Genomic DNA, 21,847 nt, shown 5'->3' on the forward strand with positions numbered 1-21,847 from the left:
ATTCTTCTAAACTCCAATGAGTACAGGCCCAACCTAATGAACCTCTCCTCATCAGTAAATCCTTCTATTGCTGAGATCAACCTTGTGAACTTTCTCTTGACCACTTCAAATGCAGTATACGTTTCTGTAGATAAAGTGGAAACAAAACTTCACAGTATGCAAGCTGTTGTCTAACTAGTGCTTTATATAGTTTTAGCAAGAAATCTCTGTTTTTTCATTCCCTTTGAAAGCAAGACCAGCATCCCATTTGCCTTTCTTATTACTTGCTGAAATTAGATGCTAGTTATTTTTTTGAGATGCATAGATGTGGACTCCCAAATCCCTCAGTGCTGCAGATTTATTCCATTTAATAATATTCATCTCCTCTATTATGCCTGCGAAAGTGTATAACATTTTCTCACATTATATTCCATTTGCCAAGTTTTTGCCACTCGTCTAACATATCTATAGTACTCTATAAGATTAGATTACTTACAGTGTAGAAACAGGCCCTTCGGCCCAACAAATCCACACCGCCCCGCCGAAGCGTACCCACCCATACCTCTACATCTACACTTTACCCAACACTACGGGCAATTTAGCATGGCCAATTCACCTAACCTGCACATCTTTGGACTGTGGGAGGAAACCGGAGCACCCGGAGGAAACCCACGCAGACACAGGGAGAATGTGCAAACTCCACACAGTCAGTCGCCTGAGGTGGGAATTGAACCCGGGTCTCCGGCGCTGTGAGGCAGCAGTGCTAACCACTGTGCCACCGTGCCGCCCACGGTGTATCACCCTTACCTCTTGTCTTCTTGATTTTTGTGTCACCTGTAAACCTGGCTTTCATATATTCACTTTCCTTGTCCAAGTCACTAACCTACAGTGGTTCAAGCACTAGTTCCTGTGGCACACCACCAGTTATAAAATGTAATTCTGAAAACACTCCCCTTCATCTCAATCCTCATTTTTCTATTAGTTAGCCAGCTCTAAAACTGAGTTTGCTAGCATAATTTATATGCTCCTAAAAATGAAAGGACAACTGGCACACCTAATGAGAAATGAAATTTCAGTGCTTCTTAGTTAAGCTGCATGCAATAGGGAGAGTGACCAGCCAAGTGTATTGGTGGCAGGGGCATGCAGTGGCAGAATTAGAGTGAGTGAGAGGTAGCAGAGAGTGAATATGATACAATATATTCTTGGAAATTGCAGAAGGTAATTAACCATCTTCCTGCATTTCTGGGTGTTCCTCCAGATCACGGAAGGTGCAGTGAGTGGGTGGAAATTTCAGACTGAGCAGCCATGGTCTGGTGCTGTGGTCTCCTCTGGCCCTGAGGAAAGTGAATAGCTTTGTTGTTCAACAGCCTATCCGCTAGGATCTCCAGTTCCCTGTCAGCAAATAGGGTACCAAATTTCTTCTTTTAGCCTCTACCACAGGTCCAGTTTTTCACATTCTGGAACTGTGAAGTCCAATTCCTGGTTTGTAACATTGAAACTGCTGCACAGCTGGGATTTAGAAATGATAGAGGCAGCTGGAAACTCAATAGGTCCAAGAGTGGTGAGCTCTTCAGCCACTGGTGAGTACAAGACAGCACAGGAGTATTGCCATGGAGATGTGATACCTAGTGAGGTGCACAGCATAAAAGTGCAGGAGACAACTCAGCTAGAGCATATGGAGAGAAACCCTCCAGGAAAATCCACAAAAATGACACTTTGCCAAATTTTAGGAGGATCAGTCCTATGCATTTCAATGAAAATTCTTCCATCTCCCAGGAGATCAACTTGGTTCAATGAAGAGTGCAGGAGAGCATGCCAGAAGCAACATAAAAATAAAGTGGGAACCTGGTAATGCTCCAACACAGGACTTGGCGTATGCCAAACAACATATGCAGCACATGAGAAACAGGGCTTAGTGGGTCCACTCCAATGGTTTAGATCTAAGCTATGTCAAGTACAGACAGCAGAGATCAAGTAAATCCTCAGAGCAAAAAGGCAGTAGGAGTATACTTAAGATGGATATCAGGACGGCAAAAAGGGGACATGAGATGGCTTTGGCAAATAGGGCTAAGGAGAATCAAAAGGGATTTTAGAAATATATTAACGATAAAGGGGTAACTAAAGAGAGAATAGGGCCCCTCAAAGATCAGCAAGGCAGCCTATGTGTGGAATTGTAGGAGATGGGGGAGATACTATTTTGTATCAGTGTTTACTGTGAAAAAGGGCATGGAAGATATAGAATGTGGGGGAAAAGATGGTGACATCTTGAAAAATGTCCATTTTACAGAGGAGGTGGTGCTGGATGTCTTGAAATGCATAAGATGGATAAATCCCCAGGACCTGATCAGGTGTACTGTAGGACTCTGTAGAAAGCTAGGGAAGTGATTGCTGGGCTCCTTGCTGAGGTACTTGTATAGTCACAGGTGAGGTGCTGAAAGACTGGAGGTTGGCTAACGTGGTGCCACAATTTAAGAAAGGTGGTAAAGAAAAGCCAGGGACTGGTGAGTCTGACATTGATGGTGGGCAGGTCATTGGAAGAGATCCTGAGGGACCGGATATGCATGTATTTGGATAGGCATGGACTGATTAGGGATATTCAACATGGCTTTGTGTACCGGAAATCATGTCTCACTAACTTGATTGAGTTTTTTTGAAGAAGTAATGAAGAGGATTGATGAGGCAGAGTGGTGGACACGATCTATGTGGACTTCAGTAAGGAGTTCAACAAGGTTCCTCATGGTAGACTGGTTAGCAAGGTTAGATCACATAGAATACAGGGATAACTAACCATTTGGATACAGAACTGGTTCAAAGGTAGAAGACAAAGGGTGGTGATGGAGGGTGCCTTTCAGACTGTAGGTCTATGACTACAAGGATCAGTGCGGGGTCCACTGCTTTTCATCATTTATATAAATGATTTGGATGCGAACGTAAGAGGTATAGTTAGTAAGTTTCCAGATGACATAAAAATTGGAGGTGTAGTGGACTGCCAGGAAGGTTACCTCAGAGTACAATGGGATCTTGATCAGATGGGCCAATGGGCCAAGAAGTGGCAAAAAGAGTTTAATTTAAATAAACATGAGGCGCTGCATTTTGGGAAAGCAAATCTTAGCAGACATATACACTGAATGGTAAGGTCCTAGGGAGTGTTGCTAAGCAAAGTGACCTTGGACTGTGGCTGAACAAAGAGACGTTGAGGTGCAGGTTCATAGTTCCTTGTAAGTTGAGTCGCAGGTCGATAGGATAGTGAAGAAGGCATTTGGTATGCTTCCCTTTATTGGTCAGTGCATAGAATTTGAATTGGGAGGTTGTGTTGTGACTATACAGGACTTTTGGAATGGTCAGGTCCTTCTCCTGATGAAGGGCTTTTGCCAAAAACATTGATTCTCCTGATCCTCGGATGCTGCCTGACCTGCTGTGCTTTTCCAGCACCACTCTGATCTAAACTCTGGTTTCCAGCATCAGCAGTCCTCACTTTTGCCCACTTTTGGAATACTGTGTGCAATTCTGGTTTCCTCCTATCGGAAGGTTGTTGTGAAACTTGAAAGGATTTAGAAAAGATTTACAAGGATGTTGCTAGGGTTGGAGGGTTTGAGTTATAGGACGAGGCTGAATAGGCTGGGGCTGTTTACCCAGGAGTCTCAGAGGCTGAGGGGTGACCTTATAGAGGTTTATAAAATCATGAGGGGCATGGATAGGGTAAATAGACAAAGTCTTTTCCCCGGGGTGGGGGAGTCCAGAACTGGACGCATAGGTATGGGTGAGACAGGAAAGATCTAACAGGGACCCTAAGAGACAACTTTTTCACTGCAAAGGGTGGCGCGTGTTTGGAATGAGCTGCCAGAAGAAGTGGTGGAGGCTGGTAGAATTACAACATTAAAAGGCATCTGGATGATTATATGAATAGGAAGGATTTGGAGGGATATGGGCCAGGTGCTGGCAAATGGGACTAGATCAGTTTAGGATATCTGGTCGGCATGGACAAGTTGGACCGAAGGGTCTATTTTCATGCTGTACCTCTCTATGACACAACTGTAATGTTAAAAGATTAAATGGGAATATCTCTCTGGACATTAATGTAATATTAAAGAGTTAGACTGCAAACTGAACATTCTGAAAGTGGGTGGAGGTGACATTCTGTCTCACTGATAGCATGCAGGAATGTGGATGACCATCCATTGTAATTCACACTTCATTTAGACAGTCATTTGCTATTACTCTCCATGCTATTGTCAAGTTAAACAATCATTCAATCTCTTCCATCCAGTAATGCTTTCTGGCCATCCCCTGAAACTAGGTATGTCGTACCTGCATTGTCTTGGGGAATCACTGAGTCAGGAAATCATCTGCATAACGATTCCCCAGGAGTGGGGCATTTACATCTGCATTATCTCTGAGGATGATCTCATCCTACCATTGTACCTGGGGTAACATGTGACTGTGAGGCTGGGAGTTGTCTTGAGTGGCATGTGACTATGGGGGAGTGGCCAGAGTATCTGTGAGCATGACCAATTGATCTGTATAAAGGGCATGTGTTTTCTTTGTTCAGGGCCTCACTTTAACCCAACCTTGCATGCCTGCGAGGGGGGCCAAAGGGGTCACCTAGCTTGTACAAGCTTTAATAAACTTTAACAGTTTGCAGAAGTTGGTGTGTGCAGATTGCATCTCATGTGCGAAACCTCGGGAAAAGAACCTAACACTACAATCCTGCAACATACAGTCATGAATGAAGGCAGACAATTATACAACTCACTAGAGGAGGACGCTCCACAAATATCCCCATGCTCAATGATAACGGAATCCACATTTTGAGAAAATACAATATTCACCCAGAATGGCTTTGTGAATCTGATGCCAAAGGTCCCCAGCATCACAGGTGCAGATTTCAGCCAATTTAACTCACTCCACATTACATCAAGAAATATTTGAAGGCACTGGAAACTGCAAACGCTATGGATCCTGACAACATTCTGGAACTAGTACTGAAGACTTGTGCTCTAGTTGACCTGCCTCTAGCCAAGCTGTTCCAGTATAGCAACAAAACTCGCATCTACCTGACAATGTGGAACATTGCCCAAATCCAAACAGCCAAATATTACCATATCAGTCCACTTTTGATCATCAGTATATGATGGAAGATGCCATAACAGTGCTATCAAGTAGCATTTATGAGCAAATACCTGCTCACACATGCTCAGTTTGGGTTCAGTCAGAGCCATTCAGCTCTTGATGCCATTACAATCTTGGGTCAAACATAGACAAAACAGCTGAACTCCAAAAGGAAGGTGAGAGCCACAGTCCTTGACATCAAGACCACATTTGACTAATTGTACCAGCAAGAAGACCTGGCAAAAATGGAGTCCATGGGAATCAGGAGAAAGGAGTCATATTTTGCACAAAGGTAGATGACCTTGACTTTATCATTATGTTAGAAGTGGGCATGTTTGCAGATGATTACATAATGTTCAACACAATTCACAAATCCTCATGTATTGAGACAGCCCATGCTCATATTCAGCAAGACCTGGGCAACATCAAGCTTGTAAATTGTAAATACCACTGATGTCACCCAAGTACTGAGTAATGAGCATTTCCATTTCCCCTTGGCATTCAACTGCATCAGATCAGATCCCAACCTCGTCATTAACTCCACTCCAATCCCAACCTCACCATCAAACTCTGCTCCAACCCCAACCTCACCATCAAACTCCGCTCCAACCCCAACCTCACCATCAAACTCCGCTCCAACCCCAACCTCACCATCAAACTCCGCTCCAACCCCAACCTCACCATCAAACTCCGCTCCAACCCCAACCTCACCATCAACTCCACTCCAACCCCAACCTCACCATCAAACTCCGCTCCAACCCCAACCTCACCATCAAACTCCGCTCCAACCCCAACCTCACCATCAAACTCCGCTCCAACCCCAACCTCACCATCAAACTCCGCTCCAACCCCAACCTCACCATCAAACTCCGCTCCAACCCCAACCTCACCATCAAACTCCGCTCCAACCCCAACCTCACCATCAAACTCCACTCCAACCCCACCTCACCATCAAACTCCGCTCCAAACCCAACCTCACCATCAAACTCCGCTCCAACCCCAACCTCACCATCAACACTGCTCCAAACCCAACCTCACCATCAAACTCCGCTCCAACCCCAACCTCACCATCAACACTGCTCCAAACCCAACCTCACCATCAAACTCCGCTCCAACCCCAACCTCACCATCAAACTCCGCTCCAACCCCAACCTCACCATCAAACTCTGCTCCAACCCCAACCTCACCATCAAACTCTGCTCCAAACCCAACCTCACCATCAAACTCCGCTCCAACCCCAACCTCACCATCAAACTCTGCTCCAACCCCAACCTCACCATCAAACTCCGCTCCAACCCCAACCTCACCATCAAACTCCGCTCCAACCCCAACCTCACCATCAAACTCCGCTCCAACCCCAACCTCACCATCAAACTCTGCTCCAACCCCAACCTCACCATCAAACTCTGCTCCAACCCCAACCTCACCATCAAACTCCGCTCCAACCCCAACCTCACCATCAAACTCCGCTCCAACCCCAACCTCACCATCAAACTCCACTCCAACCCCAACCTCACCATCAAACTCCACTCCAACCCCAACCTTACCATCAACTCCACTCCAACCCCAACCTCACCATCAAACTCCGCTCCAACCCCAACCTCACCATCAAACTCCGCTCCAACCCCAACCTCACCATCAAACTCCGCTCCAACCCCAACCTCACCATCAAACTCCACTCCAACCCCAACCTCACCATCAAACACCGCTCCAACCCCAACCTCACCATCAAACTCTGCTCCAACCCCAACCTCACCATAAAACTCCGCTCCAACCCCAACCTCACCATCAAACTCCGCTCCAACCCCAACCTCACCATCAAACTCCGCTCCAACCCCAACCTTACCATCAAACTCTGCTCCAACCCCAACCTCACCATCAAACTCTGCTCCAACCCCAACCTCACCATCAAACTCCGCTCCAACCCCAACCTCACCATCAAACTCCGCTCCAACCCCAACCTCACCATCAAACTCCGCTCCAACCCCAACCTCACCATCAAACTCTGCTCCAACCCCAACCTCACCATAAAACTCCGCTCCAACCCCAACCTCACCATCAAACTCCGCTCCAACCCCAACCTCACCATCAAACTCCGCTCCAACCCCAACCTCACCATCAAACCAGCAGACAAGGGAGGCGCGGTGGTAGTTTGGCGCACCAATAAGCTCTGATCTCCAGCATCTGCAGTCCTCACTTTCTCCTATTCAACTGCATCACCATTGTTGTATCTTCCATTATCAACATCCTGGACATTATTATGAAAAAGAAACTGAACTGGATGAGGCATATAATTACTCTGGTACAAGTGCATGTTAGAGACTAGGAATACTGTAGCAAGTAGTTTACTTTCTGACTCCCCAAAGTCCGTTAACCATGTACAAAGCAGTCAGGACCATGATGGAACACTCCCCAACTGCCTGGATGAGTACACCTTCAACAGCACTTTTTCAAAAGTTTGACATCATCGAGGATAAAACAGCCGAATTAATTGCACCACATCCACAAACATCAACTCTCTCCAACACTGATACTCCATACCAGCAGGGCGTACCAGCCACAAGATGTACTGCAGAAATTCAGGAAAGCTCCTTCTAAATCCATGACAACTACCACCTCGAAGGACAAGGCCAGGAAATACACGGGAGCAACATCTTCTGCAAGTTCCCTTCCAAGTCATTCACCATCCTGACTTAGAAATGTATCAATATTCCTTCAAGTTTAAAATCCTGGAACTCCATCTCTAATGGCACTGTGGGTGTACCTACACCAAAAGGACCATGGTGGTTCAAGGCAATCGTTCACCAACAACTTTCCAAGGGCAAGCAATTAGGGACAGGCAATAAATGCTGACCTAACTAGTGACAACTCTGTTCCACATATGAGTGAAAAAAAAAATGATTGTTGTTTGTGCTGTCTACATTTGTCACACAATCCCTTGCAAAGACTTCCGTGTAGTTTCAGAACTCAAAATACAAAATTTCTGTCTCAAAAGTCTAAAAGAAATCTGTGGGCAACTGTAAACACAATGAATTATAGGCATAACTCACTTACAACTGACCACAAAATTTACATAGTTTAAGCTTGCACATTAAATTTGATTCTATAATAAAATTCTATCAAAAAGCAAGAAAACATGACAACAGTAAGCTATATCATACATATAGAAACTGAATACAGAGGTAAAGTTTTTAATCAGTAGGTAGGTATAGTAATGTAATATAATCACTAGTTGTAACACTATTGTTAATTAGTCTGGTGCTTTATTATCAAATCTGTATCTTTATAATGTAATTAGCATTTTATCCTGGCACTCACCATCTCCTGGTGCTGTTGCTGGCTGGACCTGAAGAAGTTGGAGCAATCCGGGTGCATTCGTCCCATTGGGTGACTTTGATGAATTTCCATATCCGTTTAGAGCAGCCTTTTGAATTTCTGAGGTGCTTCCATACAGACAAATGTCTCCAAGTATACAGCAATAGAGATGAATTAGCTGCAAAGAATAATCATCACAATCTTCTGTGCTCACATTTTCTGAGAATTAAATTGACTGGTTACACATTGGTTTCATATTTTTAAGTTTACAATGGTAACAGCATGGATGTTTGCAATTCTATTGCTTTAACAATAACACAATGCTGCCAAAGAATACCACCTCTTCCTTACACATTACATCATCCAAAGCTATATAGAAAAGACACTGGGTGCAGAGAACCAATAGTGCGTTAGAACCTATTTGTTCTAAAATACATGCTTCAGCCGGAAGTAATGCATTCCATTCTGCAAAACTCTCTGCCTCACAGAGGCCCTCAACAATTTAAAATAAGTTACTCCAAGAAAGCAGTTTTTAGAGAAAAGCTATTATACAACAACAACATATACATTGCCTTTGACGTTGTAAAACATTACAAAGTCCTTCACAGGAGTAGTTCTCAAACAAAATTTGACATAACACAACATAAAGAAATATTAGGATGGCTGATTAAAATCCGTGATGTGCAAGACATTACAGCAATATGCAAAATTCACACAGATTTGTATGGCAGGAGGAAGTTAGTACCATATGTACAGCCAAGATTATGGAGGATTTAAATTTTAAAATTGCCTGGGTTCAACCATGATATAATTTAGATCAGCAAATATCGAGGTGATGCAGAAACAGGAGTTTGTGATTTAGGATGGGGAACAAAATTTTAATGAACATGTAATTTTGATGGCAAACCAGCAGGGATAACTGGTGAATGGTCAACTCTATTTGCAATGAAGACAATACAAAGTCAATGATGAGAGCTTTAGGAACAGATACACTGCGGCAGGGATGGCATAAAGCAATGGTATATAGATTGAACTGGGCAGTCTTGGTCATGTAGTGATATATGATTGGAGCCTTATCACAAAGTCAAATTCAACACTAAGACTAAACAATGTGGTTAAGTTTTAGACAGGAAGAGGAATGAAGTTGATGCTAGTGAACGAGATTTGAGGTGGTGACTGAAGACAATGGTATTAAACTTCCCAATATTGAATTGAAGGCAATTCGCACATGATGTCACAGAAGCAGTGTAACAAAGTAGAGACATTAGAGGTGTTAAAGGGATCATGGTGAGATAGAACGGCATGTCATCAGTTCACATGTGGAATGTGGTATTACGTTTTTGTATGATGTTGCTAAAGTGGACAACATGCATATGAGACATAGGTAGGGCCAAGATCTTCAAAAATACTTAATGATAATAATACAGGGGCTGGAAGAGAAGCCATTTTAGGTGATTTTCTAGTCATAACTAGCTAGGTAAAAATAAGATAGAGTGAGTGCAGGACCACCCAGCAGAAGACAAGCGCTGGAGGAGTATGTGTGGTTAACTATTTTAAAGGTTGCAGACAAGTCAAGAAGAATTAAGAGGGACAGCTTACCACAACCACAGCTACATAGGATGTCATCTGTGACTCTGATAAACGCTATTTCAGTACTTTGGCAAAAGGTGAATTGGATGCTTTCAAACATGGAGCTACATGAAAAATGCGCACAAATTTGAAAGGCGAATACTCATTCAAGGACTTTGGAGGGCAAAGGGAGGTTAGAAATGGATTGATTAATGGCAAGGAAGAAGAATTATGGATTTTTTTGAAAAGTGAGTGATGCCAGGAGGTTTCAAAAGTAGTAGGGTCTGCATCCAAGTACAGCGAACCATAACATATAGGACAAGAATTAGATCAGACAGCCCATTGAGTCAATCATGCCCGGTATGTTTCTTGGCACCATTCTCCTGCCTTCTCCCTGCAACCTTGGTTCCCCTTATCAATCAATAATCTGTCTGTCTTAAATACTCAATGACTTAGCCTCCACAGCCTCTCTGAGGCTGTGCCCTCTGATCTTAGTCTCTCCTACTAGTGGAAACATGTTCTCCACATCCACTATAACCAGGTCTCTCAGAATTCTGTTAATTTCAATCAGATTCCCTCCTCATCCTTCTAACTCCATCTAATACAGACCCAGAAACCACAACTGCTTCAGATATGACAAGCCTTTCAAGTGCAGGATCATTTGTAAACCTCCTTTGGAACACTTCAATACCAACACATCCTTTCATAGATATAGGGCCCAAAACTGCTCACAATATTCCAAACACAGTCTGACCACAGCATTATACAGCCTCAGCAGTACATCCCTGCTCTTATATTCTAGGCCTCTCAAAAAGCATTCTAACATTGTATTCGCCTTCCTAACTCCAGTTGAGCCTGCATGTTAACCTTAACAAATCCTGAAGTGAGACTCCCAAATCCCTTTGTGCTTCACATTTCCAAAGACTTTCATTATTTAGAAAAATCTAAATCTACATCTCTATTCTTCCTCCCAAAGTGCATAATCTTACACTTTTCCACATTGCATTCCAACCATTTGTTCATTGCCCAGTCTCCTGGCCTTTCCAGGTCTTTCTGCAGCCTTCCCAACACTTCAACACTACCTGTCTATCCACTTATCTTTATGTGATCTCCAACTTAGCAACATTGTCCTCAGTTCCTTTGTCCAGATCGTTAATGAATAAGATTAATAGTTCTTATCCCAAAACTGATCTCTGTGGAACTCCACCGGCTATCTTCCTGAAACAAGACCCTTTTATCCATAATCCCTAGCTTTTGTGAGTCAGCCAATCCTCTATCCATGCCAGTACCTTGCTCCTAACACCATGATCTCTTATCTTAATTAGCAGCCACCTATGCGGCACCTTGTCAAAGGCCTTCTAGAAATTGAAATAGATCACATTCACTGGTTCTCCTTTGTCTAATATACCTATTACCTTATCAAAGAAATCTAGCAGAATTGTAATCGAAGACATCCCTTTGATGAAGTCGTGCTGACTATTTTAACATGCACTTCCAAGTACTCCGCAATTTCATGCTTAATTATGGACTCTAAAATTTTACAAATGACCGAGGTCAGGCTAACCGGCCTACAGTTTCCTGTCTTCTACCCCACTCCCTTTGTTTAAACAGGGGTGTTACATTAGCCATTTTCCAATCCTCCAGGACCCTCCCTGACTCCAATGATTCCTGAAAAGTCACCACTAATGCCTCCACAATCTCCTCAGCTATCTCCTTCAGAACCCTGGGATGTAATCCATCTGGTCCAGGTGATTTATTCACTTTCAGATCTTTTGGCTTCCTCAGCACCTTCTCCTTAGTGATGACCATTACACTCACACTGCCTCTTGACTCTGGCCCCATTAGCGATATCAACTAATGTGAAGCCAGGAAGAGAAAGTAGTGGCCAGCAAGTTTCTAGGAACCCAGGTTGAAGGACCAAGAGGTGGATATCATGGAAAAGATGAGCTCTAAAAAGGCATAATTGGATCTAGAAGTGAATCGAGAGAAAAATGGGAGTTTTGGGACAGGGAAAGGAAAGCTTAGGGACAGTTTATGCTGATGGACTAGAGAAGAGCAGAGCTACAGAAGCAGCTGAACAGGCAGTCTTGCTCTTAAAGGAAAAGAAGAACGAGGATGAGTAAGAAAGGCTTTTGAAATGACATTTATTGGCATTTGGAAAGGCATGGGTTAATAAAAGAAAGTTTACACTTCTGTTAAACGAAGATTGTCATCAACTAACTTGAAGTCCTTTGGTGAAGTAATGGAGAGTATTAATGAGGGTAATCCACTTAACGTTGTCGATATGTTCTTTTAAATGAATTTTCACAAATTACTGCATGAAACGCATGTCAACAAATTAAGAACCCATGGAATTAGAGGACAATGGTCTTGGCTAAAGGACTGGAAATAGTAACTGGCAGTTAAAGGATGTTTTTCTGACTGGAGAGAAGAATTCAGTAGATTGATATTAGGACAATTGCTTTGACAATTTTTGAAATGTGAATGGGTCATTGATCTGAAATATTAATTCTTGTTTCTCTTCACAGATGCTGCCTAACCTAATGAGAATTCCCAACATTTTTGTTGTAAATGTATAATGCACAAAAACATCAGCCATTAATACAGCAATGGCATTCGGCTCATTCTACATATGGGATTCAGGGTAAGAAGGTTCAGGAAAGATTTACCAGGATGTTGCCAGGAATGGAGGATTTGAGTTACAAAAATAAGCTGGATACGTTGGAACTTTGTTCAGGAGGTTAAGGGGTGACCTTTTGAAGTTTATCAAATCATGAGGGGTATAGATAATGCGAATAGCAAAAGTCCTTTCCCTAAGGTGGGATAGTTCAAAACTAGGGGGTATTTTTAAGGTGAGAGAAGAAAGATTTAAAAAGGACATGGGGGAATCTTTTTTACACAGAGTGGTTATGAAATGCCAGAGGAAGTAGTGGATGCAGGTACAATTACAAGATTTAAAAGACATTTTGATAAATTCATAAATAGGAAAGGTTTGGAGTGATATGGGCCAAGCGCAGACAGGTGGGAGTAGTTTAATTTTGGAGCATGGTCGGCATGGACTGGTTGAACTGAAGGGTCTGGGGGGATCTGAGGATGTATACAAATGTAGAGGCAGGACAAGTTGAGAAAGTTGTAAATAAAGCAAGAACAATCTTTGGTTTTATTAATCAATGAATTTAGTAGATTTGCTAAGAAGTTGTTGAAGAGTGTTAACTTTTATTCAACAATCATTAGGGCTCAGCTAGAAATTTGCATTCTGGGCACCACAATTTAAAAGTATATCAAGGCTTTTGTGGGGGTTAAAAGAGATTTATTAGTATGGTTTCATGTAAGAACAATTTAAATTATGCAGACAGATTGAGAAGGCAGAGAAAATTTAAAGGAGATTTAATAATACTGTTCAAAATCATAAAGTTTTTTGACAGAGGAAATGAAGAGAAACTGGTTTCGGTGACAGAGGAGGCCTGTGACCATACAGAGTGCTTACAAGGATCGGTGCTGGGTCCTTGGCTTTCGTCATTTACATAAATGATTTGCATGTGAACATAGGAGGTATAGTTAGTAAGTTGCAGATGACGCCAAAATTGAAAGTGTAGTGGAGAGCAAAGAAGGTTACCTTGGAGTACAACAGGATCTTGATCAAATGGGCCAATGGACAAGGAGTGGCAGATGGAGTTTAATTTAGATAAATGTGAGGCGCCGCACTTTAGGAAAGCAAATCTTAGCAGGATTTATATACTTAATAGTAAGGTCCTAGGGAGTATTGCTGAGCAAAGAGACCTTGGACTTTATAGTTCCTTGAAAGTAGAGCCACAGGTAGATAGGATAGTGAAGATGATGTTTGGTATGCTTTCCTTCACTGGTCAGACTATTGAGTACAGGAGTTGGGAGATCATGTTGCAGCTATTTAGGACATTGGTTAGGCCACTTTTGGAATATTGAGTGCAATTCTGGTCTCCTTCCTATTGGAAGGCTGTTGTGAAACTTGAAAAGGCTCAGAAAAGATTTACAAGGATGTTGCCAGGGTTGGAGGATTTGAGCTATAGGGAGAGGCTGAATAGGCTGGGGCTGTTTTGCCTGGAGCGTTGGAGGCTGAGAGGTGACCTTATAGAAGTTTATAAAATCATGAGAGGCATGGGTAGGATAAATAAAGTCTTTTCCATGGGATGGGGAGTCCAGAACTAGAGGGAATAGGGTGAGAGGGGAAAAATATAAAAGGGACCTAAATAAAAGCAAATTTCTGCGGATGCTGGAATCTTAAACCAAAAAAGAGAAAATGCTGGAAAATCTCAGCAAGTCTGGCAGCATCTGTAAGGAGAGAAAAAGAGTTGACGTTTCGAGTCTAACTGACCTTTTGTCAAAGCTTTTTAAAAAAAGGAGAAATAGAGAGGCATTTATACTTGGCTGAGAGAAGGTGAGTCATGGCTCCAGAAGCAAAGGTAGCAATAAAGAGGTGATAATGACAGTGCATAGAGAGATTATAGGGAGATTAGGAGCTGTGAATGACCAAAGCAGAAGCCAGTGCTATGGGACAAAATATGTGGGGGATCAGTGAAGCAGAGGCAAAATGGAAAACAAGGAGAAGGGTAGCAAAGAGGGAGAGGATAAAGGTGATGAGAGAGTGGGGAGCGAGAGAAAGAGAGACAATCAAGAAATAAGAGGTACAGAACAGTGAAAGAAATATATATTAAAAAAAATACAATTACAGAGCAGAATGAAAACAGAGGGCTCGAGAAGGGATAATCATCTGAAGTTGCTGAATTCAATATTGAGACCGGCAGGCTGTAACGCGCCTAGTTGGAAGATGAGATGCTGTACCTCCAGCTTGAGTTGAGCTTCACTGGAACATTGCAGCAGGCCAAGGACAGACACATGGGCATGGGAGCAGGATTGTGTTGAAGTGGCAAGCTATGGGAAGGTCCAGGACCTGATTGCGTACAGGGCATCAGAGGAATCCCGGACGTAGGTGGGGAGGGAGTGAACCAGAGGAGTAAGGATGGAGTCAAGGTAGGAGGAAATAAGTTCAGTGGGGCAGGAGCATGCTGCCACAATGGGTGTCCTGGGACAGTCCTTCTTGTGGATTTTGGGGAGTTGATAGAAACGGGCTGTGCAGGGTTGTGAGGCTATGAGGTTGGAAGCTGTGGGGGGGGGGTGCAGGTGGGAGGGGGTGTGGGGAGAGGCATCTGGAGGAAATGAGGTCAGTCACGGTGTTGGAGACAATGGCTTGATGCTCGGTGGTGTGGTCATGCTCCAGGGGAGGTAGGAGGAGCAATCTGGAAGTTAGCGCTCAGCCTCTGCGAGGTAGAGGTCAGTACACCAGACGACAACAACACCCCTTTTGTCTGCAGGCTTGATGACAAGGTTGGGGTTGGACCTAAGGGAGCAAAGGGCAGAAAGTTCGGATGGAGAGAGGTTGGAATGGGTAAGAGGGGCAGAGAAATTAAGGCAGCCAATGTCCCATCGACAACTGTCAATGAAAAGTCGAGGGCAGGAAATTGTCCTGGCAGGGGTGTCCAATTAGAGGTGGAATGTTGGAGGGATGCAAAAGGATCTGTGGAGCGGGGGGAGGACTCTTGCCCAAAGAAGTGAGCATGAAGGCGATGGAAGAAGAGCTCAGCATCATGTCGAGCCCTAGTTCCCTGTTGCTTCTAGTTTCCATCCCTCCATCTCCTTCACCTGGTCCGTCTCCGACACTTGCCTTCCTTTCCTTGACCTATTTGTCTCCATTTCTGGCAATAATCTATCCACTAATATCCATTACAAGTCCACTGACTCCCACAGCTATCTGGACTACAGATCTTCTCACCCTATGTCCTGTAAGGACTCTATCCCTTTCTCTCAGCTCCTCCGCCTCCACTGCATTTGTTCCAATGAGGCCACTTTCCAAAGTGGTGCTCTTAATATGTGCTGCTTCTTCTCCAACTGTGGCTTCCCACCTACAGTTGTTGACAGGGCTCTCGACAGCGTACGGTCCATCTCCCGCGCCACAACCCTCACCCCTTCCCTCCCTTCCCAGAACAAGGATAGGGTCCCTCTTGTTCTCACCTTTCATCTCACCAGCCTTCACATGCAAAGAATAATCCTCCGCCATTTTTGCCAACTCCAACACAATGCCATTACTAAACACACCTTCCCTTCCCTCCCCCTGTCTGAATTCCGCAGAGATCGTTCCCTCCGGGACAACCTAGTCCACTCCTCCATCACCCCTAACACCTCTCCCATCACACATGGCACCTTCCCATGCAATCGCAGAAGGTGCAACACCTGCCCCTTTACCTCTTCAACGCTCACCATCCAAGGCCCCAAACACTCATTTCAGATTAAACACCATTTCACTTGTACCTCTTTCAATTTGGTCTAATGCATTCATTGCTCTCAATGTGGTCTCCTCTATATTGGAGAGACAAAACGCTGACTGGGTGATCGCTTTGGTGAGCACCTTTGATCTGTACGCAATCAGGTCCCGGACCTTCCCGTAGCTTGCCACTTCAACACAATCCTGCTCCCATGCCCACATGTCTATCCTTGGCCTGCTGCAATGTTCCAGTGAAGCTCAACGCAAACTGGAGGAACAGCATCTCATCTTCCAACTAGGTACATTACAGCCTGCCAGTCTCAACAGTGAACTCAACAACTTCAGATGATTATCCCATCTCGAGCCCTCTGTTTTCATTCTGCTCCGTAATTTTATTTTTTTAATATATATTTCTTTCACTGTTCTGTACCTCTTATTTCTTGATTGTCTCTCTTTCTCTTGCTCCCCACTCTCTCATCACCTTTTTCCTCTCCCTCTTTGCTACCCTTCTCCCTGTTTTCCATTTTGCCTCTGCTTCACTGATCCCCCACATATTTTGTCACATAGCACTGACTTCTGCCTTGGTCATTCACAGCTCCTAATCTCCCTATAATCTCTCTATGCACTGTCATTATCACCTCTTCATTGCTACCTTTGCTTCTGGAGCCATGACTCGCCTTCTCTCAGCCGAGTATAAATATCTCCCTATTTCTCCTTTTATTTTAGCTTTGACAAAAGGTCAGTTAGACTCGAAATGTCAGCTCTTTTCTCTCCTTACAAATGCTGCCAGACGTGCTGAGATTTTCCAGCATTGTCTCTTTTTTGGTATAAAAGGGACCTAATGGGTAACTTTTTCACGCACAGGGTTGTGCGTGTATGGAACAAGCTGCCAGAGGAGGTGGTGGAAGCTGGTACAATTGCAGCATTTAAAAGGCATCTGGATGAGTATATGAACAGGAAGAGTTTAGAGGGATAGGGGCCAAGTGCTGGCAAATGGGACTCGACTCTATGGTCACTGGGATGAGTTGAAACGAAAGGTCTGTTTCTGTGCTGTACATCTCTATGACTCTAACAGTCATTAACCAGAGGACACAGATTTAATGTAATTCACAAAGAACCAAAAAAGCAATGTCCGAAACATTTTTCTATGGAATGAATTGTTAATTATCTGGTTGAAACAAAATGAATACCAACATTCAAAAGTCAATTGAATAAATATTTGAAGGGAAATCAAGTTAGAGTGTTAGGAAAAGAGAGCGGGTAAATTTTGACTGCTGTGCCAAAGAGCTGTCATGGGCAGATTGGCTAAATAGTTTGATTTTGTGCTCTATCAGTCTATGATTCTACAATACATTTAAGACAAATTGGAATTTATTTTTGAATGATCTTTGATGATTAAAGATGATTACCTGAGGACAAGGGGCTCAATAATACATTTTGTAATCCAGCCAGCTTTTGTAATTACTTTCAAAACCAATTCCCCCTAAGAGTGATGAAATCTAAGTTCATTTGATGTAATGGATTGGAAATGAGGGCTATACCAGAGTTAATATCCTCTATCCTTTGTTAAAATGGCATAAGCTGATTTCTCACTTATTGTGTGGACTAGTGCAATTCCCCTTACGCTCTCACACCACCACCTTGAGTTTGCTTTGGCAGTTTCAATTGTCACTGTTATCTACCTTTATCAAAACTGAACTTACTTCTTTAAAATGTCTGTCTACTTTGAGAGTGTATGACCCTGTTCCAGCTGGATCACTTTGTGAGCTAATTAGTTCAGCCAATCAAATCTACATATCAGATCACTTCCAATGTCCAGGTTATGAGAATTGCCAATATAAGGACACTCCTCATAGAAATGGCTTTCAAAGGGAGATGTGGAATCTCCATCATCCCCCATAAATCTATCCAGAAAGATTTTCATTTGTTTATTTCCACTCACTCTTCTGCCTTCTTCTGCCTGTAATTACATTGAAAACCTGTTGTACTCCGAAAGATTTTAATTGTAACTTACACAGAAGAAAGGTTAGTTAAAATAACTGTTCACACATTAAATCAAAAGCAAATTAATTCTGAGAAAGATAATCCATAATATTTTGCATTGAACACCATATAGCTTTATCTTTACCTGTTTTATGTTATTAGAACCAACACGTGATACAAGAGTTGTGCCCAGCTCTGTCAAGACCTTCAAACAAGCCATGTTCATTTTGGCAGCTTCACCCAAGAGCAACAAACCAAGTGCAGAATCAATCCTGAAGATTAAAAAAATAGTCATACATAATGGAAACAGCCTTATCAGTCCAACTAGTCCATGCCAACCAAGTTTCCCAAATTAAACAAGTCTCACTTGCCTGCATTGGCCCATATCCCCCTAAATTTTCCTATTCACGTACCTATCCAATGTCTTTTAAATGTTGTAACTGTATCTGCACCTATGACTTCCTTTGGCAGTACATTCCACACACGAACCACCCTCTGTTTGAAAACATTGCCCTCAGGTCTCTTTTAAATCTTTCTCCTCTTACCTTAAAAATATGCATTCTAGCATTGAACTCCCCTACCATAGGGAAAAGACTTTTACTATTCACCTTACCTATGCCCCTCATGATATAAACTTCTATAAGGTCACCCCTCAATCTCCTATGCTCCAGTGGAAAAAGTCCCAGACTATCCAGCCTCTCCTTATAGCTCAAACCCTCCAGTCCCAGCAATAATCTGGTAAATATGTTCTGAACCCTCTCCAATTTAATATTGTCCTTCCCATAGCAGGATGACTAGAACTGTAATTAGAACCAACATGTGATACAAGAGCTGTTCACAGAACTGTTCACAGTACAAGTTACTATGATTCAAGTCACTTGGTCCTGGAATTTGTTAGATGGTAATTGTTTTTAAATTCTTCCCTCATGTTTATCTAAGCAGAACCTCTTCCGTACTCCTATTTTGTTGATACCCATTTGAACAAGTGAATCCTCTGTCTGTAACTACAAGTTCCTTTCCGGCCCTGAGCAGGCAGTACAAAGCAGGCAGCACAACTTTATGGAATGCTTTCAATAACAGAACAGAGTCTATCCCCAATTAGACTGCACCTCTACTTACATTCTCACTTGAATGGCTTGTAGAAGGATTCAAAAACAGAGCCAGAACATAAAAGTAGGTCACCTAAGCTATTTGAGACTAGGGACAGTAAAAGTGCAGCTAGACACATAGGCCAGGTACGGTTAATCAGACCTGATTTCACTCAAGTAAAGAAACCCGTAGCCAAGCAGATGGTTGAGAGTGTGGTGCTGGAAAAGCACAGCAGGTCAGGCAGCATCCGAGGAGCAGGAGAATCGACATTTCAACATAAGCCCTTCATCAGGAATGAGGCCTCATTCCTGATGAAGGGCTTATGCTCAAAATATCAATTCTCCTGCTCATCGGATGCTGCCTGACCTGCTGTGCTTTTCCAGCATCACGCTCTCGACTCTAATCTCCAGCATCTGCTGTCCTTACATTCTCCTAGCTAAGCACATACACAAGCTAAGCTAGCTAACTGGAGTATGTCCCAATTCAGCAAGAAAACAGGAATCACATTCAACTGGTGTTGCAAAGTTTGAGGTAAATGATCTAGTGCAATGTGCCACATACTCCATGCTAAATGTGATAAGTCGATTATGCTACCAAAGCTTGACAATCAATATGTAATTGGTTAATAAGAAGGAACAGATACATGATTGATGTGGATTTGTGTATAAAATACGATTATAACTGTTGAAAGACAGACTCTCCAGCCAAAGGTGACTGTTGTCCCTTTAAGGTTGAGTCCATTGCATTGCAAGTAATAAAGGCACTGTGTGTGAGGGAAACTAGAATACTATCATCTGACTAAATGCTTTTCATCAACAATTTTTGAAGGTCCCACCAAGATGGCTAACCCTTTGAATTGAGTTGCGTGTCTGGAGACCGCACCTCACTGGCAAACGAACCAGCTGCAGCAGAGAAAAGGTAGGGACATTTATCCCTTTGGTTTGGATACCGGTGAGAAAAGGGGTTGTGACCTGTGTTCCAGGACTGAGGTAAGCCAATTAGGAGCGACAATAGTACAGATTTGAATATATGATGTGAGTGAACGTTGTTCCAGAGTACTAGGATAAATGAGAAGTACAGGTTAGAGGCCCTTCAGAGAAATAGTGCATTATGTGTGTGTGAGAAACTAGAGTACAATCGTCTGACTGAATGTTTTTTCTTCAAAAGGCTACCTGTGCCACACTGAGTTCACTCATCTGCCTTGCAGTTCCTGTTGTCATCCATACATACAGCAGGAATCTTGAACGTGTTGATCAACTGTAAGGGCTGAGACTCCTCCACTTGTTTCTCAAACCCCATATCTGCCTCACCCACAGTGTAACCCTCCCATATCTACTTTTGTGTCAAATCTGATTATCCAATTCCAACAGAGTGACTGCCTTCTGGAACCTCCCTGATGCATCAGAGTCTGTAGTTCTGTTCCAGTTTCATGACTCTGAGCTGAAATTGCTCAAACAGCAGATACAATCTATAGATGCAACTGCCACACTGGAAGTGGCAATCATCAGCCCCCATATAGTGTAACATATCCTGCTATCTTTTATTATGTGTTAATTATTACATAATCCGTCAATTTTATTACTACCTTACTACTGTTGTAAACCTTACTATATCTCAATTATTAAAAAAACTTACATGGGTACACTAACCATACACCTCTTCCTGTGATATCATTTTGATTTTTCTTGAAATGCTGTTTGCCAACAGACAAAGCCCTCAAGTTGTTTTGTTCTAAAGTCACTATTACTCTTGCGTTAATGCTATAAATCTCTGCTGCTATTGCTTAAACAAATACTTTTTTCTTTGTATTAAATCTGAACATTTATATGAGATCAGACATTAGCACTGCTGCTTCAGCGGCAGGGACCTGGGTTTGATTCCAGCCTTGGGTGACTGTCTATGTGAAGTTTGCACATTTCCTCTGTTTGCCTGAGTTTTTGCTGGGTGCTCTGATTTCATCCCACAAAGATGTGCAGGTTAGGTGGATTGACCCTGCTAATTGTGGAGTTACGAGGCTCGGGTGGGTCTGGATGGGTTGCTCTTTGGAGGTTGGTGTGGACTTGATGGGATGAACGGCCTCTTTTCACAGTGCAGGGATTCTATGATTCCATTCTATGATCATATATAGAACTATGTTGTGTAAAACAACTGTATGCAAAAACAAAATATTTATCTTTTGAGGTTATAGCCTTCAATGTCAAAGCAGCTAAACAGATCCCCTCTGCTGAGACACTAGGCTATCTCGACTAAGAAAGCCATTGGATCAATGAGCTGATCTCAGCTATTGCTATAGCAGGACACGAAACTTAACCTCAGTATTTGAGGTGATGGAAGCAGAAGTGAACCATTCAGAACTTCTACTCTCAAGTCCTACTTTCTATGATCTTTACTTATAAGTTCATACATAACCATTAACCAAAGACAGTGTTAGCTTTCGTTATAACTTATCCTCCTCAATCTACCAACCAGAGTCAGTCAATAGAAGACAACTAATGAATGCCTTTGAAA

General features: G+C 42.9%; 1 protein-coding gene across 1 annotated transcript in view; it reads right to left on the reverse strand.

Moving 5' to 3' along the window:
- Positions 1–21,847, reverse strand: part of tmem232 (transmembrane protein 232) — a 132,857-nt gene that overhangs the window by 38,379 nt on the left and 72,631 nt on the right. Inside the window, exons 10-11 of the mRNA XM_072583646.1 lie at positions 18,396–18,522; positions 8,407–8,581 (exon numbers count right to left, since the gene is read on the reverse strand). Of these exons, the coding sequence (XP_072439747.1) occupies positions 8,407–8,581; positions 18,396–18,522 (302 nt within the window). The remainder of the gene's footprint in view (positions 1–8,406; positions 8,582–18,395; positions 18,523–21,847) is intronic.

This window comes from Chiloscyllium punctatum, chromosome 2 (genome assembly GCF_047496795.1).
Source record: "Chiloscyllium punctatum isolate Juve2018m chromosome 2, sChiPun1.3, whole genome shotgun sequence".
NCBI classification, from domain to species: Eukaryota; Metazoa; Chordata; class Chondrichthyes; order Orectolobiformes; family Hemiscylliidae; genus Chiloscyllium; species Chiloscyllium punctatum.